This window comes from Nomascus leucogenys, chromosome 5 (assembly GCF_006542625.1).
Source record: "Nomascus leucogenys isolate Asia chromosome 5, Asia_NLE_v1, whole genome shotgun sequence".
NCBI classification, from domain to species: domain Eukaryota; kingdom Metazoa; phylum Chordata; class Mammalia; order Primates; family Hylobatidae; genus Nomascus; species Nomascus leucogenys.
Window position 1 is genome coordinate 78,058,812 of NC_044385.1, and position 26,401 is coordinate 78,085,212.

At 42.3% G+C, this 26,401-nt stretch overlaps 2 protein-coding genes across 4 annotated transcripts in view; one reads left to right on the forward strand and one right to left on the reverse strand.

Moving 5' to 3' along the window:
* TMEM272 (transmembrane protein 272) overlaps positions 1-26,401 on the reverse strand; it is a 117,993-nt gene that overhangs the window by 41,701 nt on the left and 49,891 nt on the right. The window lies entirely within an intron of this gene.
* On the forward strand, positions 7,920-12,233 carry CCDC70 (coiled-coil domain containing 70). 2 transcript variants are annotated; one of them, XM_004088136.2, is made up of 3 exons: positions 7,920-8,179; positions 10,873-10,961; positions 11,309-12,230. In XM_004088136.2, exons 2-3 carry the CDS (start codon positions 10,931-10,933, stop codon positions 12,076-12,078), a joined length of 801 nt encoding a protein of 266 aa, XP_004088184.1. In that variant the 5' UTR covers positions 7,920-8,179; positions 10,873-10,930; the 3' UTR covers positions 12,079-12,230. The 2 variants fall into 2 exon arrangements, with proteins under 2 accessions (XP_004088184.1, XP_003270166.1); XM_003270118.3 differs by lacking the exon at positions 10,873-10,961 and having other exon boundaries at positions 11,309-12,233.

The following is a 26,401-nucleotide window of genomic DNA, read 5'->3' on the forward strand; positions in this document are numbered from 1 at the left end:
CTAAATCAACTCCAGCTCAATTTCACATTTCTATCAGTGCATGATCACTTTCCAGGTATTGAGGCTGGGTACTTGCAACCTTTCCTTCACTTCCTTCATCTTCATGCCATGCAACCATTTGATCACCTTTTGAATCTTTCTTCAAAATATTTATTGTAGCAATCTGTTCTTCTCTGACTCCCCAGCTATAATGCTCATTGTGACTCAGGCTATTTGATGCCTATGTTATTATAGTAACCTTCTACTTTAGAGAGGTATGGTCTCTGAGCAAAACTGCCTTGGTTCAAATTTAGGCTCTACTTCTGTGTAGCTTTAGGCAAGTTTCTGAAATTCTCTATGCACTTCCTTCTTCATATGTAAAATGGAAATGGTATTAATACCTAATTTATTAATTTATTCTTAAGATTAAATGGGCTATATATGCAAAAGTACTTAGGACAGTGACTGAGTGCATAGCAAATGATCAACAAATGTTAGTTATTTTAATTATTATTATTGATTTATTTACTGCTACTTTGGGCCTTTTGGTCAGGTCAACATTCTAAAGTTCTATTATGTCACTCTTTTGGTTATAATCGCCATATGAGTATTGCACTAGGTAAAGGCTGACTAGGTTGTTTTGGGCAAAATATCGTATTTGGAACAACGTGAGGAACTGGACATCTCAGAGATACCTAGGCAGGGAGAAAAATTTTGAGACCAAGACCTGAACAAGCAATAAAGACAGTGGAGGTGAAGATTCTTTTCCCTCAAATTATTTGTTAATTTCAAATTGAAAGCAGTGAATGAAAGGCTGAGAAGTTTGAACAGAGATTTCAGCAATGTAAAGAGGTCTAAGGGATAAAACTGCACCTAAGGATCTATCAGGGAGGAGAGGTTCTGAAAAACATCACAAGCTTTTGTTTGAAGACAGGGTCAACTAAAGAAGCATATCTCACAAGAAGTGAAGCCCAGTTTAGAATTATCTCAATTCCTGACTGGATTAAAGTAATTGACTTCTAGCCTCTCTGCCTACCAGAAGCAAAAATAAATACCTCTGGAAGAAGTTAACATGCTGAAGAGCCTCAGAATATTGGCACTATATCAAAATAACAAGCCGTATAAGAAAATAAGTTTTGACAGAAAACCAAGAGGGAAAAAAAGACAAGAGAAACATATCCACAGACGAACTAGATCTTGAATAAGACACAGACTTTAAAATAACTACAATTAATAAATGGAATTAAAAATCAAGATGGATAAATTTGGTACCAGAAAAACTGAGAACCAAATGAATATCCTAGATTGGAATAAAATTTAATAAATAAAATAAAAATTGAATAAAAACAGTAGATTAGACACCGCTGAAGAAAGAATAGTGAAATGGACTATAGGACAGTAGAAAATATACAGGCTAAAGCAGAGAGACAAAAGAATGGAGAATTAGAAAAGAGCATAAAAATGTTAATATAAGGAACCCAGTGAAAATGTTTAACATATATGTTATTGGAATTCTGTTAAGTGAAAAAGAGAAGAAAATAAGATGACATATTTAAAGAAATATGTCCAAGAATGTCCTAAAAGTGATGGTTAGTAAGATACAGAGATGTTAATCACCTGATGGGTTCTTCCTGCCCCTGCACAGAAAAATCAATTCACTGAGACGACAGCACTGCAGTAAATAAAGAGTTTAATTGACAAGAGGCCAGCTATATGTGAGATGGAGTTATTACTCAAATCACTCTTCTTGAGGCTCAGAGGTTAGAGTTTTTATAGATGATTTGGTGGGCAGGGGACTTCTGATTGGCCGGGGATGAAATCATAGGAGTGTTGAAAACGATTCACATGCACTGAGTCCGCCTTTGGGTGGGGCCACAGGACTGGTTGAGTCATAAATCATGGATTCAGGCAGGATCAGTCGATTGCCAGAAAGTCTGAAAAAAAATCTTAGAAAACCAATCTAGGTTCTACAGTAGTGATGTTATCCACCAGAGCAATTGGAAAGTCATAAATCCTGTGGCCTCAGGCCACATGACTCCTGAGCAGTAAGGGATTATAGAAACCATACCAACATTTTATCAGAACTCAGGCCCCTCCCATAATCCTAATTTTGTGGCCCTTCATTAGTCTTACAAAGAGGGTGGTTTCAGTTCCCCAACAGGGAAGGGATTTGCTTTAGGGAGGGATTATTATCATCCTTGCTTCAAAGTTAAACTATAAATTCCTCCCAAAGTTACCTGGGCTTACACCCAGGAATGACCAAGAACATCCTGGAGGTCAGAAGCAAGATGGAGTCAACTATGTCAGATTTCTCTTACCATCATAATTTTGCAAAGGTAGTTTCAATCATACAAGAAATACTTCAAATCCCAAGCGTGAAAATACAAAGTAAAGCACATCTGGTCACATCAAAATAAAGCTGCCGAAAACAGTGAAAAGTGAAAAAGAGAAGAAAATAAGATGATATACTTAAAGAAATATGTCCAAGAATGTCCTAAAAGTGATGAAGGTTAGTAAATGAATTCATTTCTTATCTACGTTTTGAGATCACATTACTATGAAATTCTCTATAATGTAAAGAACAGGAAAATGAAAGTGGCATTTGTTTACACAGCAGTGGAAACACACTAAGCAAACCATTCTACTGGTAACACCTGTTAGCTGGCATTAAAAAAAGGTAAAAGTATTTTCAACAAATAAACACTGAGAGATTTCATCACAAGACCCATACTAAAGGCAAAGTCTTAACATCGGCTAGAATTTTAAAAAGCATACTTCCTTCAAAAAGCAACAATTAGATTGATGCTGACTTCTCAACAGAAACAACAGAAACCAGACTAACTGAAAGAAAATAACAACTAACCTATAATTCTCTAACCAGTAGAAATATGCTTCAAAAATGAAGGCAAATGGGATTATAAAGGATAATACGTCTGAATAAGAAAACAAAGGCACTTCTATTTGGATTTCAGTGTGGTGTAGTACCTAATTATCTTTTCTTCCTTTCTATTAAAAACTTAGAGCCAATATTATGATAATACAAATTCATCAGAGACAAATGTTGATTGTTATCAATTGTTTACAGAGATTAAAATTCATTTCTTATCTATGTTTTGAAATCACATTACTATGAAATTCTCTATAATGTAAAGAACAGGAAAATGAAAGTGGCATTTGTTTACACAGCAGTGGAAACACACTAAGCAAACCATTCTACTGATAACACCTGTTAGCTGGCGTAAAAAAAAAAAGGTGAAAGTATTTTTAACAAATAAACACTGAGAGATTTCATCACAAGACCCATACTAAAGAATATGATTTTTTGAGTACCTGAAAAATTATCCCAAACAGAAGCACAGAGATGCAGGCAGAAATGAAAAGCATGAAGAAAGGTAAAAATATGGGTAATTACAAATGTATGTTGACTAGCAAAATCTTGTGGAGTCTTGAATATACGCAGAATTAAAATTTATGACAACAAAATGAAAAAGGTAGGTGTATAAGTGGAGTTAAAATCATCTAAGATTCTAGCATTATCAGAGAAGCAGTAAAGATAAAAATCCATTAGACTTTAACAACTCAAGGATGCCTATTGTAATCTCCAGAATAATTGCTAGAAGAATATATAACTAATGATATAATAAAGGAAAATGGAATAATAAAATTATTTAATTAATCCAAAAGAAAAAAGGAAAAGTAACATTTAACAGGTAGGACTAGAAAAAAAATGGTAAGAAAATAGGTTCAAATCTAATATAAATCAGTAATTATATTAAGTGTAAATATTTTTAAAAACCAAATAAATGACAAATTGTATTAGAGTAGAAAAAACAAAACTCAACTATATGTTCATCACAGGAAATACACTTTAAATATAAGGGCACAGAAAGGTTGAAATAAAAGGATGGAAAAGATACACCATGCAAACACTAATAAAAGCTGATGTGCCCATACTAAGATCAAAGTAGAACTTAAGGAAAGAAGTATTACTAAAGATAAAATGGTGGCATTTTATAAAAATCAAAGTGTCAATATGCCAAGAAAATATAACAATTGTAAATATGCATGTATCTAATAATATAGCCTCCAAGTATATAAAACAAAAACTGACCTAACTGAAAGAAATAGATCTGCAAGTACATCTCTCTCAGTAACTGATAGAACAAGCAGCCAGAAAAATCTGTAAGGATATAGAAGATTTGAACAACATAGGTAAAGACTCAACCCAATTCAGACATAGAGAGAGAGAGAACACTGCATCAAGCAACTGAAGAAGACCAATTATTTTCAAGTGGACATGGAACATTTACCACAGCTGAATGTATACAGGGCCATAAAGCAAGTCTTAGCAAATTGAAATGATTGAAATCAGAGTATACAAACCATATACTTTGTGCAAACCATAATGAAATTGAGCTGGAAATCAGTGACAAAAAGGTAACTGGAAAATCCCCATATATTTGGAAATTAAGCAATGTACTTGTAAATAGCCAATAGATCAAGAAGAAATTCCAATGGATATCAGAAAATATTTTAACTGAATGGTAATTAAAAGGTGACATATCAAAACGTGAGACACAGGTAAGTGTACTTAGATGAAAATGTTGTAGGACTTTCTCCTCAGTTCAGCTAAAAACCGGGTTCTTTGGGTTCTTGTCACATAACCAGGAAAGATTAGGCTTGTGGACACACAGAAGGGTAAGAAAAACGAAATTTATTGGGTGTAAAGGGAAAAAAACTCAGCAAAGCGAAAGGGGTTCCTGTTAACAGGCCCCCATCTCACAGACTGAATCCTAGGTTGCCACCCAGAAACATGAGAGGCCAAGTTCCTTCCCCCCTGCAAACAGTGCGAACTTCCAGAGGTCCCACCCCGTCCACCCAGTGGCAGGTCGGAGGTTCTCCCGGGAGTCCTTTTTACTTGGCTGTTTCGGAAACTGATAGTCTTAAGCACACATATTAGAAAAGAAGAATGATTTAAAAAACCAATGATTGAGACTTCCAGAATAACTGAGTAAGGGTTAGGATGGATTCTTTCCATCCTCAAAGAATTTTTACTATTTGACCTGTTTGGCAGTTCACTGAAAAGCTTCCTTCACAGAACTTGTCTTTATTTGACTTGACTCAGAGCTTACTCTGTGCAAATAACCCTATCCTCAGGGCATTTGTAAAAAAATAAAAGTGGTAATTGTTTAATATCATAGCTGCCTGATTTGGCATTACTAGTTGGGTTTAACCAGAGGCTTGACCAATAACTGAAAAAGAAAAACCGGAGAATAAGATGGAGACTTTGAAAAGTTTCGATATATTCCTGAGAATTTGGGTCACATGCATGTGACTGTGCACATGGCTGAGAAAGACCTGAGAAGGCCATAATCTCTCACCTCAGGCTGACTTTGAGGCTCTCACAAGAAGGAAGTGAAGGCTAGGCAGAATCGTAAACTGCCTGCATGATCACTAAAGGTATGCCCAACCTGCAACCCTGACCCCCAACCAAACACACACACACACACACACACACACACACACACACACAACCTCAGCAAAGGAAAGGAGACATCAGTTCATGGAGATCGGAGATCTCTGTCCAGTCATTAGCTGATCGTTAAGCTAATAAGCAGACTTTAGTGCCCACACATGACAAAAAATATAGACTTCATAGAATTTGTCCAAGAAAGTCACTAAATGAACAAATAGCAACAGCAACAACAATAAACGCCCACAACAAAACTTGGGAGTGGAAATCTCATTTTTAGTTACTATATTATTTTAAGTGTCCAACTTCAAAAATTTTTGAGGCATAGAGAAACAGGAAACCCTTTATTGCAAACAGAGTTACATATAAGGGGGAAAAGCAGCCAGTAGAAACTGTTATTCAATTTTTTTTTTTTTTTTTTTTTTGAGACAGGGTCTCACCCTTGTCACCCAGGCTGGAGCGCAGTGGCATGATCATAGCTCACTGCAGCTCAACCTCCTGCACTCAAATGATCCTTCCTTCCTCAGCCTTCCAAGCAGCTGGGACTACAGGCATGCACCACCACAACTGACTAATTTATTTTAGTTTTGTAGAGACAGGGTCTTGTTATGTTGCTCTGGCTGGTCTCAAACTCCTACGCTCAAACCATCCTCCCTCCTCGGCCTCCCAAAGTGCTAGGATTACAGGCATGAGCCACCATGCCTGGCCTGAAACTGTTATTCTCTGAGTAATTGTCTTTTTGGTTATAAACTGTCTTTGAGGAATTGCAGACATTGGGCAATTAAACCAAGATTTTTAGTCAGCTATTACAAATGTAGTTAAAGAACTAAAAGAAACCATTCCTAAAGAATTAAAGGAAAACAAGGCCAGGTGTGATGGCTCACACCTATAATCCCAACAGTTTGGGAGGCTGAAGTGGGTAGATCACTTGAGCCCAGAAGTTTGAGACCAGCCTGGGCAACAAGAAGAAACCCCATCTCTACAAAAAATACAAAAAATTAGCTAGGTCTGGTGGCGCATGCCTGTAGTCCCAGCTACTTGGGAGGCTGAGGTGGGAAGATCACTTGAGTCCAGGAAGTTGAAGCTGCAGTTAGCCAAGATCATGCCATGCCATTGCACTCCAGCCTGAGTGACAGACACATGTCTCAAGAAAAAAAAAAAGCATTAAAGGAAAGAATTAAAAACTATGCCTTACCAAAAAGAGACAGAAAAGTATGTGTGCATATATATATATGTGTGTGTGTGTGTGATACACATACACTTTGTATACGTATACTTTTATATAGATATGTAGAAAATATATATATATATAGAAAAGTGTGTGTGTGTGTGTACATATATATATGTATATAGAAAAGTACATATATCCTTTTCTATATATAACCAAACAAATTCTGGAGACAGTGAAATTTCTGGAGAAATTCTGGATGGACTAGGGGTCCACTGACAGATGAATGGATAAAGAAATTGTAGCATGTATATAAAGTGGAATATTATTCAGTCATAAAAAGAGAATCCTGCTGTTTGTCACAAGATAGATGAACCTGGAGAACATTATGCTAAGTGAAATAAGCCAGACACAGAAAGAAAAATGCTGCACAATTTCACTTATACGTAGAATCTTAAAAAAATTAAAAAGAAGAAGAAGAAGTAAGAAAAAAGTCAAATACACAGACAAAGAATAAAATGGTGGCTGCTAGGTGTGGGGAGTGGATGGGAAGAGGGAGATCAAAGAGTATAAAGTTGCAGATATATAGGATAAATAATTTAGAGATCTAAGGTACAACATGAGGACTGTAAGTAATAACACTGTATTAAAGATTTTTGCTAAGAGAGTAGATTGTGGGTGCTCTTGCTACAGTGCACAAAAAAGGGTAACTACATGAGATTATGGATATGTTAATTTACTTGACTATTTAAAAATTTTACTACGTGACAAAAATTCTGGAGTTGAAAATGAAAAATTAAAGAGGGGTTCAACAGCACATTTGAACTGACAGAAGAAAAAAATCCATGAACTTGTAAACAGGTTAATTGAGATTATCTAATCTAAGCAACAGAAAGAAAAAAGAATGAAGAAAAATGAATGTAACTTTAGAGACCTGGGGGACACACTCACGCTACTAGTATTCACATAACATAAGCCCTAGAAGGAGAGGAGAGAGAGAAAGTGGAAGAAAGAATATTTGAAGAAATAATGGCCAAAAACTTCTGAAATTTGATGAAAAATGGCATCAAATCTGCATATCCAAGAAGCTCAACAATCTCCAAGTAGAATAAACCTCAAGACCAAGACACATCATAGTCAAACTATCAAAAGCCAAGATGAAGAATCTGGAAAGCAACAAGAGAAGTGATTCATCCCACACAAAGCCCCCACCAGAACATGACTTCCTAGAACCATGTCCCCAGAACCAACGCTGACAGAATCTAAGGTAACAATCACTTGTGAGTCATCAACAGCACTGCCCTATCAGTGAAGTCAAAGATTGAAGAGGAACTCTTTCAAACCTTTCAAGTGCCCCTCCTGTCCTGAAAGTCTTTTATAGGGGTCCCCTTCTTGGCCATCTCCATCCTGTGAGTCAGGACTGAAAAGGCACGGACAGGTCACCGCCAGCATTGTTGGGGCAAGCCTGCAAGCACGCATCACCGGGGATCTGACATGACAATGGTCGCCTGCCCTCTCTGAGGGCTACAGGACTTACCCTGTTAGGAAGCAGCTAAGCAGTAAGTAACTATTGGCTTTAGCCTGTATAGTATTTGTTCTATGCATAAGGTAATATATAATATTTTCCTTAAAAAGAAGCTCCTAGTCTTACAGTATAACTGAAAACTAGGCATGTATCTTTAGTGCATGTTTTTACAGCTATACAGATACACATCTACAGTTTTGTATTTTATATTTTAATACACATCTACCTATTTGATATGGTTCTTATTTTATTTCTTTCTTAAAGAAAGTTTAGTGTTCACTTGAGAAAAACTTGGAGGTGAATTTTTTTCCAACATCCTAACCCAGTAGACGCCCATTCATCCAGCTACTATTTCCTGAACACCTATCCTGTGGCAGAACATTTCGCTGGATGCCAGATAGAGGGATGGAAGATGAGGTGTTTCTAGAGGGACAGGAAGGGCACATGCTCAGTCTGAGCTTAGGAGAGATGGCCTGGAGGAGGTATCTGAGTGTTGAAGGATTCGCTAGGTGAATTGAAGTGAGGTTGGGCAAGGCTATCCAGGCAGAGGGGGCCAGCATGACATGGAAGTGAGGGAGGACCTCGCATATTGGAGGGATTCCAGGCAAAGAGCCATACAACATAGAAAATCAAATTTCCAAAATGCAGTTAAATTCAGTTCAATTCAACCAACATTTTCACCAATTCCCTCCTATATAGGTGGCGTTATATTATAATAGCTGCTGGGTTACAGAGATGTCAGGAAGACATGTCCACACCTAATTTCAATCAAGTGTGACAAGTAACAGTGGAGTAACAGACAGACAGCATCACAGAGGTGGCGAGGAACTTTGTCTGGAGGGTCCGAGTAGCTTTCAGAGGGGAAGGGATGAACAGGAATTCAAGCCCACCACAGGAAGAAAAGGGGCTCTCAGCAGAGGATGCGGCACGTGCTTCACCACACAGGCAGGAAACTGCAGGCAGAGTGCCAAGAGCTGAATAGAGCTCATTAATACTGGGCCTTAGATTTGGAGTTGGGTGCAGGCTGGGTAGGAAGGAGAGGGAGAAGCAAGCTGGAGTTGGGCTGCACAGGGCCTTCCTAGGGCGTTCAGCTTTGATCTTTGGGCTGCAGGGTCTTTGAAGGTGTGTGAACTGATGTGATAGGATGAGAGAGTGTTTTAGAAAACACCTGTAGGGCTACAGTTCAGGGGCAGATGAGAGGGTAAGATCAATACAGAGATCAGCGAGGCTGTTACAGGCATCCTGGCCTGACCTGGCTGTGGTGGGGGAGATGGAACAGGGGCATGGTTTCAAGAAAGGTTAAGGATCTCGGCTAGGAGGGCTTGATGGTTGAGGACAGAAGTCTGGTGAGGGAGAGGGAAAGGTCAAGGATGTGCCCCTGGTTCTGGTTTGTATGACTGGATGGATGGTGATGCCACCAGCTGTCCACAGCCTAGCCACTGTCTCTTCATATGCACGCGCACAAACACAGACACACAGACACACACACACACCCCAGCTATGTGTCTTTTCTCCTCCTCCAGTCCCTGTTCCTAAACCAGAAATGGAAAAACATAGAGAAAGCCCTGAAAATTTCCCCAAAAGGTCTCATGGATGATGGGTTGGTGAGGTCCACTGAGTGAGGACCAGATCCTGGCAGCTTCCTCCAGAAAGCACAAAATGGAAAACAATGCTCTCAGCATGTGCATGCACCCCTTATCTGACAACACTGAGCTCTTTACTGCACTCTAACCACCTTCTTATATCCAGCACTTTTTCTCATCCCTTGATTCATGTTTGTAGTTACAGGGATTGTTATGGATAATTCTGCTATCTGATTCCTCAGATATATGGCAATGTTTGAAGATCTTTCTCCTTCCCTCCCTCCCTTTCTTCCCTCCCTCTCTTCCTTCCTTCCCTCCCTCCCTTCTTTCCCTCCCTCTCTTCCTTCCTTCCCTCCCTCTTTCTTTTTCTTTTCTTTTTTTCTTTTCCTTCTTTCTTCTCCCCAGCTTTTATTTTATTGTGAAATACACTGTATTGACTGGGGTACATAAAATATCCATGTACCACTTAACACATTTTTATAACAACACACATGAAACCGCCACCAAGCAAAGAAACAGAATCCTGCTAGCACTGCAGAAGCCTCTCTCAAGTACTCACCTAATCACACCCCTTCGTCTCACCTCCTCATCCCACACCCCAAATCCTCCCACACCAGCAATTATTACTCTGACTCTGGGACTCACTTCCTTGCTTTTCTCTTTCTGTGTTGAAGTATGTTCCCCTAGACCATGGCATTTAGTCTTGCTTGTTTGGAACTTCATTCTATGAAATTCCCTGATCCTGCTTCTCTCTTTCAGCATTGGGTTTGTAAGATTCACCCATGCTGTTGTAGGCAGCCATGCTGTCTGCCATGTGGATATACTGCCATTTTTTATTCCAATCTATTGGGATGGTCATTGGATTGTTTCCAGAGTTGAGCTCTTAGGAACAAAGCTCCTTGAACACACTTGCACATGTATCCTAGTCACAGTTCCTAAGTTTCCTCAGGGTTTATACCTGGGACTGGAGCTGCTGGGTCATCTGGTATCTTTCTTATTGTTCCATATTACTCAATATTGTGTGAGGGCTTTCTTGGTCCATGTCCCTGGAAACATTCACCATCGTCTCTCACCTTTTTGTTTTAAACCACTTTTCCCAAAATAAACTTCTCTCCTAAAATACACTCTTCTCTTCCCCTCTGAGGTCAGTGGGCCTATCTTCTGTGTCCCAGGCTCGTAACAGAGGACATTCACACGTGAGTATGCCCATAGGCAGACAGGAACAATTCCCAAGTGAGTACGCCAAAACCTAAATTCATTCGGATTGATTTAACAAACGTAAATTCTTCTTGGCCTCATCATGTCACACCTGTGTGTTCTGATACCCTAGTTGAGAGCCACTGTCCTTCTTGGCTGAGTGTCTATGTTTTTAGCAGCCTTGAGCTTGAATGTACTGACTGCCTCTCCAGCTCAAAGCCATGACCACCCCACATGTTTCTCTACCAAAGCTTGTCCCTCACAAACACCACCATAGGGACAAAGAGCAGTGATTACATTTTCTCAAATTCAGTAGTACAGAACCAACGGCCGTCCCCTGGCATGTGATACTCACAGACCTATCTTTTCTGCTGCCCCCACAGGGTCTGACCAGTCGACCTGGACCTGGCCAAGGGTCCTGTCATCCCTCATGGCCACCCCGCCATTCCGGCTGATAAGGAAGATGTTTTCCTTCAAGGTGAGCAGATGGATGCGGCTTGCCTGCTTCCGGTCCCTGGCGGCATCCTCTCCCAGTATTCGCCAGAAGAAATTAATGCACAAGCTGCAGGAGGAAAAGGCTTTTCGCGAAGAGATGAAAATTTTTCGTGAAAAAATAGAGGACTTCAGGGAAGAGATGTGGACTTTCCGAGGCAAGATCCATGCTTTCCGGGGCCAGATCCTGGGTTTTTGGGAAGAGGAGAGACCTTTCTGCGAAGAGGAGAAAACCTTCTGGGAAGAGGAGAAAACCTTCTGGAAAGAGGAAAAATCCTTCTGGGAAATGGAAAAGTCTTTCAGGGAGGAAGAGAAAACTTTTTGGAAAAAGTACCGCACTTTCTGGAAGGAGGATAAGGCGTTCTGGAAAGAGGACGATGCCTTATGGGAAAGAGACCGGAACCTTCTTCAGGAGGACAAGGCCCTGTGGGAAGAAGAAAAGGCCCTGTGGGTAGAGGAAAGAGCCCTCCTTGAGGGGGAGAAAGCCCTATGGGAGGATAAAATGTCCCTCTGGGAGGAAGAGAATGCCCTCTGGGAGGAAGAGAGGGCCTTCTGGGTGGACAGCAATGGCCACATTGCCGGAGAGCAGATGCTCGAAGATGGGCCCCACAACGCCAACAGAGGGCAGAGCTTGCTGGCCTTCTCCCGAGGCAGGGCATAGCCAGCATGCAGGTGCAGGGCCCTGTGGTCCAGACTCCCCTGGGTTGGGATTCAAGTCCAGGGTGAGCCCATGTGCTGGAGAAAATACATGCTCATTGGTCTCCTTGCTTTGAAAGATCCAATAAAGTCCTGAGGCAAGGTTTGGAAAACCAACTTCTTTGAGGAAGGCTGGCTGCATTTTTTCCAGGTTTTGTGATGATCCAAGGTCATGTTCCCACCTCTGGGCCACAGAGCTCGGTCCCAGGCAGCTCCCAGTGACCCCAGACTGTGCGAGTGTTTGGAAGTGGAGACGCTTTGGCTCTCTTTAAAGAGTCAAAATGGGGAGGAGAGGCTCGGGCCATGCCAGCTAGAGACACACAGGGACGGAGAGGGGCTGAGATGCCACTGTCTCCACCACGCTGTGGGGAGGTCACTTCTCCTTCACTTGGGGCAGTCTTGGAGGCCTGGAGAAGGCTGACGGCATTCCAGTAAAGGCCTCCATGCTGTTAACTCTTCGTTTGTGCCTCTTCCTCCCCTGGTAGGGCACGTGGAGGACACAGGCAGAATCCCTGCATGACCCACTCACTGGTAGTTCTGAGTTCCACCAAACGTCTCAGCTGCCCTACTCAGGCAGCATGAGAATGGGGCCTTGGCGTGGGGGCCGAGACTCAAGAGTGCGGCCCCCAAGAGCACTGACGCCCCTGACGAGAGAGTTAAGTTGACCCATGGAGTGGCCTGGGCATGCTCCCTGCCCCTGCCCTCACATATTCCCACTCACATAAGTCTCATGGTCCCTGTGTTTCTGTATTATACATTCTTTTTGGGGGGCTTCCTGCTTTCATCTATTTTAAAATTAAAATACCCTAGGGAGTAGTATATTGAATGAATGTACATGAAAGTGGTCAAGCAACTTATGTGCCCAACTTTTCTTCTGGGGGTGGGGAGATTAGATGGCCTTTATGGGGAATGCTACGCAAATGACCAGAATTGAGGGAGTAAGGGAGTAAGAAATGCCACAACAAATGTGTCCTGCTTCCCCTTTCCTTAGGCCTGGCCTTCATTGTTATTAACACATCAACTTACCTCACCGTGGTGGGTCCCCTACTACTAGACAAGCACTTTCTCATGCACCTCCTCATGTGACCTTCACCACAGCTCTGTGGGCTGGCAGGGAAGGTGCATAAACCCATTGTACAGATGAGGAAACAGAGACCTAAAGAAGCAATTTGAGTGCATGTGGTCCAGCAAGTAGCAAATGGGAGGGCCAGGACCAAAACCCACAGTGTCTGTCTCTTGGTATTGTGGCCCTTTCCTAATACAGCCCTGGGTCACGGAAAGTGACTTGGTTGATAGTGGTGTCAATACTGGGAGAGCCTTAAAGTACACTAGGATTTCACAGTGGCTTGGGGGTGGAGAGATAGGGAGAGGAGAGGACAGGGATCTTTACAAAGTCAAGGGTGAACAAATACCCTTGGTGCCAGGAGAGTGGGCTGACTCCCAGGAGCAGCCAGGCCTCTGAGGCTTCAGATGATTGTGGGAAAGCCTGGGTTACTGCATGGCCAATGGAAAAATTGGCCCTGGGAAAGTCTGGGCTCCCTGCAAGTCCTCTTATTCTCAGAGGGAGCAGGGTCAGAGCAGTGGGAGCAGCTTTCTCCTTGGTCACACACCCATCCTCAGCTCTCCATGGGTCCCAGGGCAAGGACTTCAGCAAGCCATGGGGAACAGGATGCAGGGTGCAGAGAACTTGATTTCAAGAGGGCTGGCAGGGGCCCACACTCAAGACCTGGATGGTGTGGGCCATTGGATGGTATTCACACTGCAGGAACCCCAGTGCGGAGAAAAGCTGCAGATTCAAAAATCCCCAGAGATTCTGCCAAAGACAAAATTCAGGGTGAAGGGAGATGAAAAGTGTACTCTAGACCTCCATGATTGCAGACTCCTTTTATCTGCTGTGGAAAGGAAGTTCTCAAAGCTTGGTTAGCACCTGGGTGAACTCAACCTTTCTTCTTGTTCCCTGCCATCCAACAAGAAGGTGTGCAGCCAGCATCCCTTTGCTATATAAATCAGTTAATTCATCATCCACTTATGTATTTATTCACCACCACTGTGCCTTGCCAACACTATGCTATGTTTGGGAATTAGCTAATTCTTGCCTACAGGAAGCTTCCCGTCTAGTGGGGGAGAGTCACACAATCACAATGTCATTATTTGGAAAATTTGGCAAATACTAGGAGGGAAGAGGCCCATGGGGCTGCCTCTCTGAGAAAGCACTACAGCAGTGCATGTCACTCGAGTGTGCTTTAAACACTATGCAAAGATGCACAGAGATGAATGCAACCGAGTTTTAGCCAAAAGGAAACCTAAGGATAAGTAAGCTGTGTACAACTAATATCTGGGAATCACTTGACCTTCAGCATTGTTTCACAGATAGAGTGCAGATAACATTCACAGAAACATCTCCTAACTTCTGGGCTTTTATTAGTACTGTTAGCACAAATGCAGATAGATTTCTCCACAACCTCAGCAGCAGCCAAAGCTGGCTTCCCTTAGCCAGCACCTGTGACAGCAAGGCTGAACTCCTCAGAGAGTTCCTGGGTCTTTCATAAGACAAAGCACAGGCAAATATCTATGGAGCGGCTCAGCCTCCCTGCTTTGAGCTCCTGGCAGGGAGAAATGTCATTTATGCTGTTTCAGAGTCCCGCTCATTTAGCTGAGTTCCAGATTCGAAATGAATCATCTTTTATTCCAAAATCATAATGCAGATACTAGAAGATTCAGAGGCGCCAGAAACAGCATCTATTGTCATAACTGTTGTTTCACCATTAAATTCATCTTCCCTGCAAAGCCTGAGCTGTGCCTCCACCCAGAAGTGCTTACCCAAATTACCCAAAGCTGCCAGAAGGGAAAGGAAATATTTTTGAAATGCAGTGGGTTCTCCAGTGTCTTCTCTGGTTTAAACCATCTGTGGTTTATCTCCAGCAAAGGGGCTACTCACCCAACCCCTCTTTACCTTGCCATCCCTAGACTCATGCAAGAGTTTAGATAGAGAGGGCATCCCACTGGCTGTCTAGTTGAACCCCCTCATTTTGTAGATGAAGGAACAATGCTCAGTGAAGAGACTTTGGCTGTGGTAAGGAATGGAGCTGTGTCATGACCAAGGTCTGACTCTAGTTCATCTATTGCTCTCTCCATCCTCACATTATTAACCTCAACAAAGCTATTCCTCATTGCCCCGAGGAGGGTGGACCATGTCCTAAGTTCTTATGTGCCAGCATTAGACGTCATGCTGTCAAGAATTCTCTTGTCCCTTTAAAGGTTATCAGTGGGGCTAGCTCCACCCTTGTCCCTAAATTAAAACTCGAGTAGACACCATGGATTCTTCCAGTCACTTTAAGTTAAAAAACCCAGTCCCAATTCAGTAATTTTTTTTTTTTTTGAGATGGAGTCTTGTCCTGTCACCCAGGCTGGAGTGCAGTGGCACGATCTCAGCTCACTCCAACCTCTGCCTCCTGAGTTCAAGGGATTCTCCTGCCTCAGCCTCCTGAGTAGCTGGGATTACAGGCACCTGCCGCCATGCCCGGCTAATTTTTGTATTTTTAGTAGAGACGGGGTTTCGCTATGTTGTCCAGGCTGGTCTCGAACTCCTGACCTCGTGATCTGCCCGCCTCAGCCTCCCAAAGTGCTGGGATTACAGGTATAAGCCACTGCGCCTGGCCTCAATTCAGTAATTAAGATGTTCCATTCCCATGTAATAAAGCTCTGGACCCTCAAGTAGGCTCTGCAGGAATCAGAAATCCTGCAGTTGAAGAGGAGATGAATACTTCTCCTTTTTCTCTCCTGGTCATGCTCATGTAGGTTTGGATCCTTCCAAGGTGGAAGTAGAGGGGACGGAGAAGCAGGAGAGTTCTTCCATGACTGATCCTATTCTAGAGGTCTAGCTTTGACCTTCTCTGGATTTGACAGCTGTTTAAAGCTGCTGCTTCTTAGTCTTTATGGTGGCTTTTGTGGCTCCTTGGTTACCCCTTTCCCTGTGAAAGTCGTTGATGCCAAGGTGAAGTCATTTACATCAGGCCCAAGCAAAGTGGAGCCGGGGGGGTCATGAAGGAGGGGATCTCACACTCAAACAGCATGACAGTGCTGTTGTGGTTGGATAATATTTTGAAATATATAAAAGTTCTTTGTTTTGTGTGTGTGTGTGTGACTATCTATTTAACCAGAGCCATCCATTTTATTAGGACAAATTAAAAATACACATAGAAAGGGTCTTTATTCAGTTTTTGGCTTTTAAAATAGGTTCTTGGCCCATTTCAGAAGCTTTATGAGAGGAGGAAAAAGGAAAAAACAAAGAATAATTTTCAAATTAAAGGGCAAAGCCCAGAAGAAATGAGAACGAAAGAGAAGAGGAGGGGATGTCCAGTTAAAGATAACAAAGCAAATGCATGCACTGGCTTCTACTCCCTCCCTAAGTCCCAATAAAACACAGAAAAGGGGTTGTTTTTAAAAATCAGAAATAAATCCACAAGAACAAAAAGAATCAGAAAGAAACCAATAGCAACACAATTTTGAAAGCAGAAAAGCTGAGGAATGAGTGGAAACGGAATTAACAAAAATAATAAATCTGAATTCTAAACTGGCAGTGGGGAAAGCCAAGAACCAACCCAACTTATACTACAAAGCCACCTCCCTCTCACCAAGGCTGGAAAATTAGCAGGCCAGGTGCTTCCTGAAGCATGGGGATAGACGGAGCCAAGGACAGGAAGACTACATTTTCAAGAAGCAAACTCTTAGATTCTCTCCCCTGCAAACTGCTCCTCCATTTTGTAGAAGATAGGAGGTTTATTCTTTGGGGAGGAAAAACTCAGGGTCCTTAAACTGCAGATATCAGATATTGCAGAAGATGGTGACATCTCACAAAAAATTGGCAAAAAAAAAAATTGTACATTATGTGTTGAGACCTTCCTCCTCCCCATCTCCCGCCTGGCCTCCTCCCCACCATAGGAGCCAACCTCCCAGATGACTCCTAGTGATTCTCCCCCTCTGGTATGCATACCCTTGGACCATCCCAACCCACATGGAGTAGGGCTGATCTGTGTGACCAATGGAATAATAAGAAAAATGACAGAGTATGACTTTTTTTTTTTTTTTTTTGAGACAGAGTCTCGCTCTGTTGCCCAGGCTGGAGTGCAGTGGCGCAATCTCAGCTCACCGCAAGCTCCACCTCCTGAGTTCACGCCATTCTCCTGCCTCAGCCTCCCGAGTAGCTGGGACTACAGGCGTCCGCCACCACACCCAGCTAATTTTTTGTATTTTTAGTAGATACAGGGTTTCACCATGTTAGCCAGGATGACAGAGTATGACTTCTAAGGCTAGATCATAAAAGACACTGTGGCTTCTGCCTTGCTCTCTCTTGAATCACTTGCTCTGGAGGAAGGCAGCTGCCATGTCACAAGGACACATGGGGAGGAAATGAAGTCTCCTGTCAATAACTAGCATCCGTTGCCACTTGTCAGGAATGTCAGTGAGCCACTTTGGAAGCAGAACCTCCAGACTGAGCCAGATGGTTGCAGCTGTTCCACACCTCACCGTAACCTCATATAGAACCACCCAGCTAAGCTGTTCTTAGATTCCCAACCCACGGAAATTGTAAAATAATAAATGTTTATTTTTTGTAAGCCAATAAGTTTTAGGATAATTTGTTATGCAAAAATAGATAATAATCTCCCCCTGCACACACACACACACACACACACACACACACACACACATACACACACAGACGCCCACAGGCTTTACAGCCTTCCTTCCTCACTCAGCTCCCAGAATGCTGGCAGCCAAACTTGTCCCTTCTAACAGGAGAATGGAAGCATGTTCCCCAGGGAATTTGACCAGCTCAGGAGAATAGGTATAGAAGTGCTAATTCTGGGGACTCACCCACGCACACAGAGCTTCTAATAACTGTTTTATTGCTTCTCTCTTAAATATGAGCAGATGTCCAAGGATCACTGGGCACTTTTGAAAAGCCTCTAATATGACATAGCCTAAAAGTAACAGATAACTGTAGCTTGGAGGAAATAGAGAATATACAGGGAGAAAGAAGCTTCTAAAAGATTATAAATTATTATTAATATCCATAGAGAGATAAGAAAGATATTGCATCACTGAAACAAGAACAAAATGCTAGGAATATTCAGAAAACCAAAAAAAGAGTTATTGGACAATATGACAGCAGGAATGAAAAGTTCAAGAAGTGAGTTGGAAGATAATGCTGAAGAACTCTCTCAGAAAGATGAGCAAAAAGACAAACATAGATAGGGGAAGTTTAAGAGAGAGAGAGAGAGAGGCTTAGACCAGGAGTTCCATCCTCCACATACTGAGATCAAAAAAGAAAGAAAAGGAAAAGAACATAGGGGAAGACATGCTCAAAAAAATCATTCAAGACTATGTCCCAGAACACAAGTTTGCAGATGGAAAGGGCTCATGAGTGCCCAGAAGAGTGGAAGAAAACAGATCCAACCAGGACACATCACTATGGAATTTCAGAATACTGGGAGCAAAGAGAAAGCCTAAAATCTCCTAGAGAGAAAAAGAAGAAGAGAGACAGAACAAGAGCAAGTAACAAAAATAAAAATAAAGTTATATAAAATAAGACAAACAATAAAAATAGCTTCAGATTTCTCAATGACACCACTGGAGGATGTTAGGACAATGGAGGACAAGGAAACATTGATGTCAAAATTCTGAGAGAAATGATTTTCAACTGCAAGTTTTATTCTTAGACGAATTATCAAGAATGAGGGTAGAATAAAGGCATTTTTCAGGCACATGAGATCTCAATTTACACGAATGCACCCTTTTCTGGGAAGCCCCACCAAAATGTGGGGGTTAAGCAAGACGGGGGTAGAGGTGGCATCAGGAAGCAGGAGAGCCAATACAGTGGTCAGGGGAGGGGAGACCCCAGGGGACAGCTGTGGCCCAGGCCCAGACAGAACCCCAGTCCAGACTGGGGCAGTCGGAAGTCATTAAAAAAGACAAGACGAAATTAATGGAACTCCTAAAGTAATTGAAGGTGTTAAAAGGAGATGAACATTGCTGGAGGAGAGTTTGAGAGTGAATTAGTAGTATGTATAGAGAAAACTCAGCAACTGAGAGAAAAACAACAGTTACATATTAATGTCAAACAAAGAGTTGTGCAGGAAAGGAAGAATAGTGTGGTCTACTACATACCCAGCTGTGAACGGCATTTACGTAGTTATGTAAAATATAAACAGCATCGAATAGTGATCCACCCAAGTTACAATACACAATATTGGAATGAGAGAGGGGATGGGAAATCTGCTCATTTTTTAATTGTGGGAAGTCAGTATATAATACCTAACACTAAAAATTTTAAAAGTAGTAAGATAAGCATATTACTTAAAGCAATGTTTCTTGAATTTCATCATACATCGGAATCAACCAGAAGGCTTGTTAAATCACCAATTGTTCTGCCCCATCCTTCTGCTCCAGCCACACAGAACATCTCTTACTTCCCTGCAGTGTCTAATTCCCTTGTGATGTTGGACTTTTGCGTGTGTCGCTACAGTAATTGGCATGTTCTTCCCTCAGCCTTCACTAGGATGAGCTCACATTCATCCTTCAAGTATCAGCCTAGATATGGCTGACTCTGAAGAGCCTTCCCTGATCTCGCAATCCTTCTGGGGTCCCTCTTCTACCTGTGCTTCCCCTGGCCCAGCACTGGTCACCCATCTTCTAGCAGACTGTAAGGTGAAGAGGGCAGAGACCATGCAAGGAATACTCAAAGGCTTTGTGGCTGCCCAGCACCTTTGGAACACCCTTCTTGTGTTTGGGGAATTTCCCGTCTCATCTGTGAAAGTCAGAAATTTATTTCCCAGCCTCCCTTACAGCCAGAACTCAGACATGTGACCCAGACTCCACCAATCACAGGTATCCATGCCAGACCTCAGTGAAGAGAAAGATGCCATATGAAAGTCATTGTGTGAGGGCAGGAAATCAAGCTTTTAGAAGAGCAGGAACAGAGGCCCTGGCAGAGGGGTCCCTGCCTGGGACAGTAGTGTGAACCAGAGCCCACACCCTGCTGCAGGGGCAATAAGGGCTCTTTTGGAGCAATCCAGAACTGTTTCCTGCATAATGTTCTTGGCTGTGTAGCCACTTACCCTCACTCTCTGGCTGTGGGGGAAAGTTCCTGAGCTACTTAATATCCTTCGATAAATGCCATCTCTAACAAGCTAGCAAGAGTGGGTTTCTTTCTCTTTTTTTTAACTAAGAACCAGGCCAAGATAGAGAGTAACTGTCTTGCTTTGAGTTTTATCCTCAGTGCCTAGCAAATCTTGGGCATGCAATAGATACTCAGTACCTGTTTAATGATATAGATGAATGAAAGAAAGAATATTTGATGACCTCTGACTTCCCTGAGGGAAGGAATGTGAGGCCACAGTAGGCGCTTCTCATCCTGCCCCTTCCCAATGAGGAACCACACATCTAGGTTTGTATCCAGGCCTTATAACCCCACACCCAAATGCGAGCAAAGGAAAGATGCCCCCTTGATCCATGGAGGATCCCATTCTGAAGATCATGATCACCTCTTTAACCCCAGGGAAGGGTGAGTCATACGGGTGAATTCTCCCTCTCACGGCTGCAGGTGGGTGGGAGCACACTTCATCACTTGTTTTCCTATTTTTATGCCCACTGTGAGCTCCTCCAGCCAGAAGCGCTGGTTTTGCTCGTGTTTTATGGTTGTGCTGTCTGTGCCTGCCTCCCTCCTCCTCCACAATTTGAAATGAGCTCTTAAGTAATATAAAACAATGCTTCGTGACAGCCTGACTGGGGTTGGATTGCTAGGGGCGGTCACTGCACACTGAGCTGCACATTTGCAGAACTCAGAGCTGGTTGCTTAGCAACAAAATGAGATGCTGGATTAACTAGTTCTAGACCCACATTTCCCTAACCAATGCAGCTTTAACCTTTTGCTGCAGAGCAAAGACCCCAGCAAAGCCTTGAGAAGAGAGAACAGTTGCTCATGTTGGTTGAGAGCTCACTCTGCTTTAAGCACTGTTCTAATGCTGTGCACCACATTATATCTCAATTAATCCTCACAACAACCCAGTGAAGTGGTGCTAGTATTAGCTTTGGTTACAAATGAGAAACCTGAGGCATACATACGGAGCCCAAGGTCACACAACCAGTAAAAGGTGGAATAGGGATTTGGACCCAGGCTGTTTGGCTCCGGAACCCATTTTGTTTTCAACCAAGTTAAAATGCTGCATTCAACAGCCACTTTCAAATGCCTTTCCCTTAAAGCAGCTAAAGTAGGTAGCTCACCAATGGACATACCTGCTTCTTTAGCAGCATGCAAAGTGAAGGAGTTTAACATGCTACTTACACCGCAAATGCTCGCATCCACGGATGACCTGGTTTTGATGCCAAGGCCTTTATCACACATGACACATGACCAAGAAGATATTCTGATGACAGTTCCCTTGGAACTCTACCCACCTACCCCTCTCCAGACCCGCTGGAGGGTCAACCAGACTCTGACTTCGCCCAGGGGTCATTTCTTGACCTGGCTTGCGGTGATGAGAGGTTGCGGCTGTGCAACGGGCACAGAACTGGGAAGAAAAGAACCTCCCTGCAGGCGCTGCTGATCAGGGCATGAGCACAAGCCCACATACAGCCGCCTGGTCAGGCTCAGCTCCCACTTGCCTGTACAAAACCACCCAGACATACCTTATGAAGGCCTCCAGGTATGAGACCTGTGGGAGACAGCTGTCTTTTCCTCCCTAGCCACAAAGATCAGTGCAAATCCCAACTCCAAAACCAAAGCCCTTTACTTCTCCCCTGCTCTTCTTCCCTCCTGGGTCTTCACCTAAGGCAATTCTCTCCTAGCTACTTTTCACTCTCTGCCTCTGGTCCGCTACTTTTCCAAGAGTGGATCTCTTTTTCTAAGTTGGGGCTTCACTGACCGGCTCCTTTTCATCCTCAGCCCTATGCCCTCCCTCCAGTTTGTTCTTTGCAGCTCTCCTGGGGGTGTTCCCCCCCCCAAAAAAGGAACAAATGTCACTGGAGGGTGACCAGGAACCATTTGTCAGTGCATTGGCCTCTTGGCTTCTGGAACATCTTCCACAAACTCCCCGGACTCCACCATGACCTCTTTCCAAATTATGTTCTCTTTTAATAGCTCCTGTTGGATTTTCCTTTGAAGTGTGGTCAACAGACCACTACATGGCCCCTGGTGGTCTGTCTATTAAGAGATCTTCAGGCAGGGAATTCAGGGTGTCATGAAATAATTTCATTAGCACATATTTCACCAGTTTGAAAAGAAGCTTAACTGTGGGTACCAAAATCCTGTTAGGTTCTCAATATTTATTACCTATGCACAGATTCACACATGCTACAAAGATTGCTCTGTGCCTTGGTTAATACTCAGTTAACTTCACATCATTCGCATTTAGGATATTAGTTATTTTTATTAAATTTGTACACTCTGATTTTATTATTGTGTGGTCTTATATCCTCATGATTCTAAAATGGAATCATTGAAGGGAGATGATGTTTTCAGGAGCAATGGGTGGTGGGCAAGCAGGTACTAGAGGGTCTGGAAAATCAATTTTTGGTGTGTAAATTTGTTATTAGGTATTGGGAAACCATTAAAGGTCTTTGTTTGCTCACTTGTTTTTGCATGTGAACATGTATTTTGCTGTTTATAACCCCAACTATCTTATAGGAGGTGAGATTCTATTAAACAGACAATCCTTTGTTTGAAGAGTACTTTGTTGGGTTTGAGGTGCAAGCTGGAGAGCAGGATGGCAAGAGGCGGATTTCTCTGGAAATCTGGAAACTAGCAGGAAAAATCTGGGACCTCCAGTCAGCAAAAACTCCAGAATTTCTACACTGCATGAAATTGAAGATTTGGTTAGAAGGGAGACCTAAAGCTAAAGCCCCTTCTTCCAGCCAAAACTTGACACTCACCAGTGTTCCTAGGAGCGACCTGAGAGGCAAGGATTGAGAACCAGAGATAGAAAACAAGTAGCTTGGCAAGACGCACACAGCTGTATCCAACCTGCACAATATGACCCCCTCTGAAGGCCTCTTCCCGCCCCAACTTATCATTTAAATGCTGTGTAACTAAACACTTCAGAAGATTAAATGTGATAACATAGGTAAAATGCCAAGCACACAGAAGTCCCTCAATAAATGTCTACTTCCTGCCTTTTCTCCCCATATCATATGCTGCATTACACTAGAAGGCAGGGCAGAGGTTCTGCCTTGTCCATCTCTGTACCTTCAGCTCCTTGCACAGAGCCTGGCTTATTTAGGTGTTCAATGAATGTTTGTGTGCTTGAGAGAATGGGCCATAATTTACTAAGCCATTCTACTAAGCTATGTATTAATAATTGAATATTGTGCTTGTTTTAAAATTTGCTTCATTATAAATATCACTACAATGAATATATTTGTTCCAATTTTGGATTGTTTCTTTAGTTAAGGCTCAAGAAAGTAGAAACAGTAAACCAAGAGGTAAATTTCTCCAAATTATTTCCTGATGTGTCTAAATTGACAATTCTACCAGCACTTTCAGCATTTTTCTTACCAATTTGTATGAAGTATTTAGATAATGAAGATATTAACTCCTATCTTATTTACTGCAAATCCTTTTCCCACTCTTGTTGTACTTGTTGTACTACTTAAGTACTGATGTATGATTTTATTTCAGTTATACTGTGGTCACTTTTAAATTTTAAGAAACTTAAAATTGTAATTTTTTTCTGGAAAATTTATACTTAGGCCTCTCCCACATATGAGTGTGATAAATAGTCATTGCTATTTTCTTTTATTATACCCCCCTTGTATTAGTTTGTTTTCATGCTGCTATGAAGAAATACCTGAGACTGGATAATTTATAAATTGCAGTTCCACGGGGCTGAAGAGTTCCACAGCGCTGAGAAGGCCTCAGGAAACTTACAATCATGGCGGAAGAGGGAGCAAACATGTCCTTCACATGGCGGCAGGGAGAAGTGCCAAGCAAAGTGTGGGAAACGCCCCTTATAAAACCATCAGATCTCAGCTGGGCACAGTGGCTCACACCTGTAATCCCAGCACTTTGGGAGGCCGAGGCGGGACGATCATGAGGTAAGGAGATAGAGACTACCCTGGCTAACATGGTGAAACCCTGTCTCTACTAAAAATACAAAAAATTAGCCAGGCATCGTGGCAGGCGCCTGTATTCCCAGCTACTCGGGAGGCTGAGGCAGAAGAATCGCTTGAACCCGAGAGGCGGAGGTTGCAGTGAGCCAAGATCATGCCACTGTGCTCTAGCCTGGGTGACAGTGCGAGACTCTGTCAAAAAACAAAACAAAACAAAACAAAACAAAAACCATCAGATCTCACGAGAACTCACTCACTATCACAAGAACAGCATGGGGGGAATGCCCCCATGATCTAATTACCTCCCACAAAGTCCCTCCCCCAGCACGTGGGGATTACAATTCGGATTACAATTCAAGATGAGATTTGGGTGGGAACACAGAGCCAGACCATTATCACCTCTCCAACAGCTTATTTTTTAAGTAGGTAACTCTTGAATGTATTTGGAATTAAATTGGTATTTGATATATGGAGAAAGGTAAGGGCCAGAGAGATTTTTCTACACTGCTAATTAGGAATTTCCTTACAATGTATTAAATGACTCTTCCCTTCACTACATGAAGGTTCTTTTGTTACATATTAAATTTATATGTAATATATTTGTATTTCTTGTTTCTACTTAATATTTTGTTGCATTTGTTAGAATTTCCAAAAGGACATAATAAAAAGATGGTAACATTGGGCTTCATGATTTTGCTCTCAGTTCTCATGACAGGTTGATTTGTATTTACACAGAGATTCTGGTAATTTAAGGCCCAGCAGAGCCTCCCTTAGAAGATACTCTGCACAAGAAAAGCCACAGCCCTGGGCCCCACAGATCACAAATAAACAGACAAAGATTTTTGAGCTTTGTAACCACTTTGGTCAATGGGAACGTAAGCAGAACTGGGCCTCTTGGCAATGTATGTCTCCTTTTCCTCTAGGCTGAGAAACAGAGAAAACCAGTCTGCAGGAGGAAAAAAAGAACAAAACACACTTGCAGAGATAGCGAGGTGAGAGTCCAGCACAGGGACTTCCTGTGCTCCTTACAGCACGCCAGTTTCTGGGCCCTGATCTCCTAAGCCCAGGTTGTTCTATGACATAATCCAGTACCCATATAAGACTTTTGCATTTTCTTATGTTAGCTCATGTTCCTTTTTCTTGCAAGTGAAAAAGTCTTAAGTAACAATAACTGCAAGGGATTGGACAAGCTGTCTACCACCACGACTCACCATCACTCACAGAAGTAATCCATCAAACTCAGGGCTGAGAACATTGCAGATGATTTTAAGGGGTTTCCTGTGTCATCCAAACCCATCTACAGAGAATGTAACAATTAAAAATTTGTACAATTCAGAGGAAGATTTGGAATAGGAGTTAAAGTTAAGATGAGTGGTCACTATATAAAAGCAAATGAAAAATGTGTCCTTCACCTTCTCACACACACCCACCCAACATACACATGACCCTTCCACTTCCACCAGGAATTTCAGATCACCTGCTTTGTGCCAGGCACTAAGCATACAACGGTGACTTGCAAATGGGCATTGTCCTCAAAGACTTTAAAATACAGTGGGAGGATAAGACTTAATTTCAACAGAACGTGGCAGGTGCTCAAAGAGAGGTTTGCACAGGGTGGTGAGGAATGTGGAGAAAGGTCATTTAGTCCAACAAGAGGGTCCAGGAAGGGCTTTCTAGGGAATAAAAGGAGAGAAGGAATCAAACAGGGAGTTGAGTCATTATGGATGCCTCAAGTTGACTCCCTGGTTGACAGCAAAAAGAGTCAGATGCTCCAAATATTCTCTTGTAACAACCAGAATTCATTGCTCTTCCCTTTAACATGCCATGGGGCTGAAGGGTGGAATAGTTGGGGGTGGGAGGAGTCATCAACGAAACTGTAGATTTTCTGTTTTTAAGCTCAAATTTGATTTGAGAACATTAGTAATAGAACATGCATGGGTAACAAATGATAGAGTCTGTAGTTTTGATGGGTGCTTATTTTTGGAAAGTAGTAGGTGGCTGCAGTAATTTTGAAGTTTCTAGATTGTTGACTTTTAAATTCAATTCCTTTCACCAAAAAAAAAAAAAAGTAAGGACTCTAAGCTAAGCTGTGAACAAAGAAAGGCTGAGAATCTATTGAAATACTTGAAGAAAACCTGTGTAATTATGAGTCTCCACCCTGAGGCATGGGCCTGTAGTATTAA

Bases quoted from the DNA above. Each gene is read 5' to 3' on its own strand.
- CCDC70 (XM_004088136.2), top strand. From the start codon at position 10,931: ATGCCCATAGGCAGACAGGAACAATTCCCAA. The intron at 10,962-11,308 runs GTGAGTACGCCA...CTGCCCCCACAG, and splicing joins CAGACAGGAACAATTCCCAA to GGTCTGACCAGTCGACCTGG.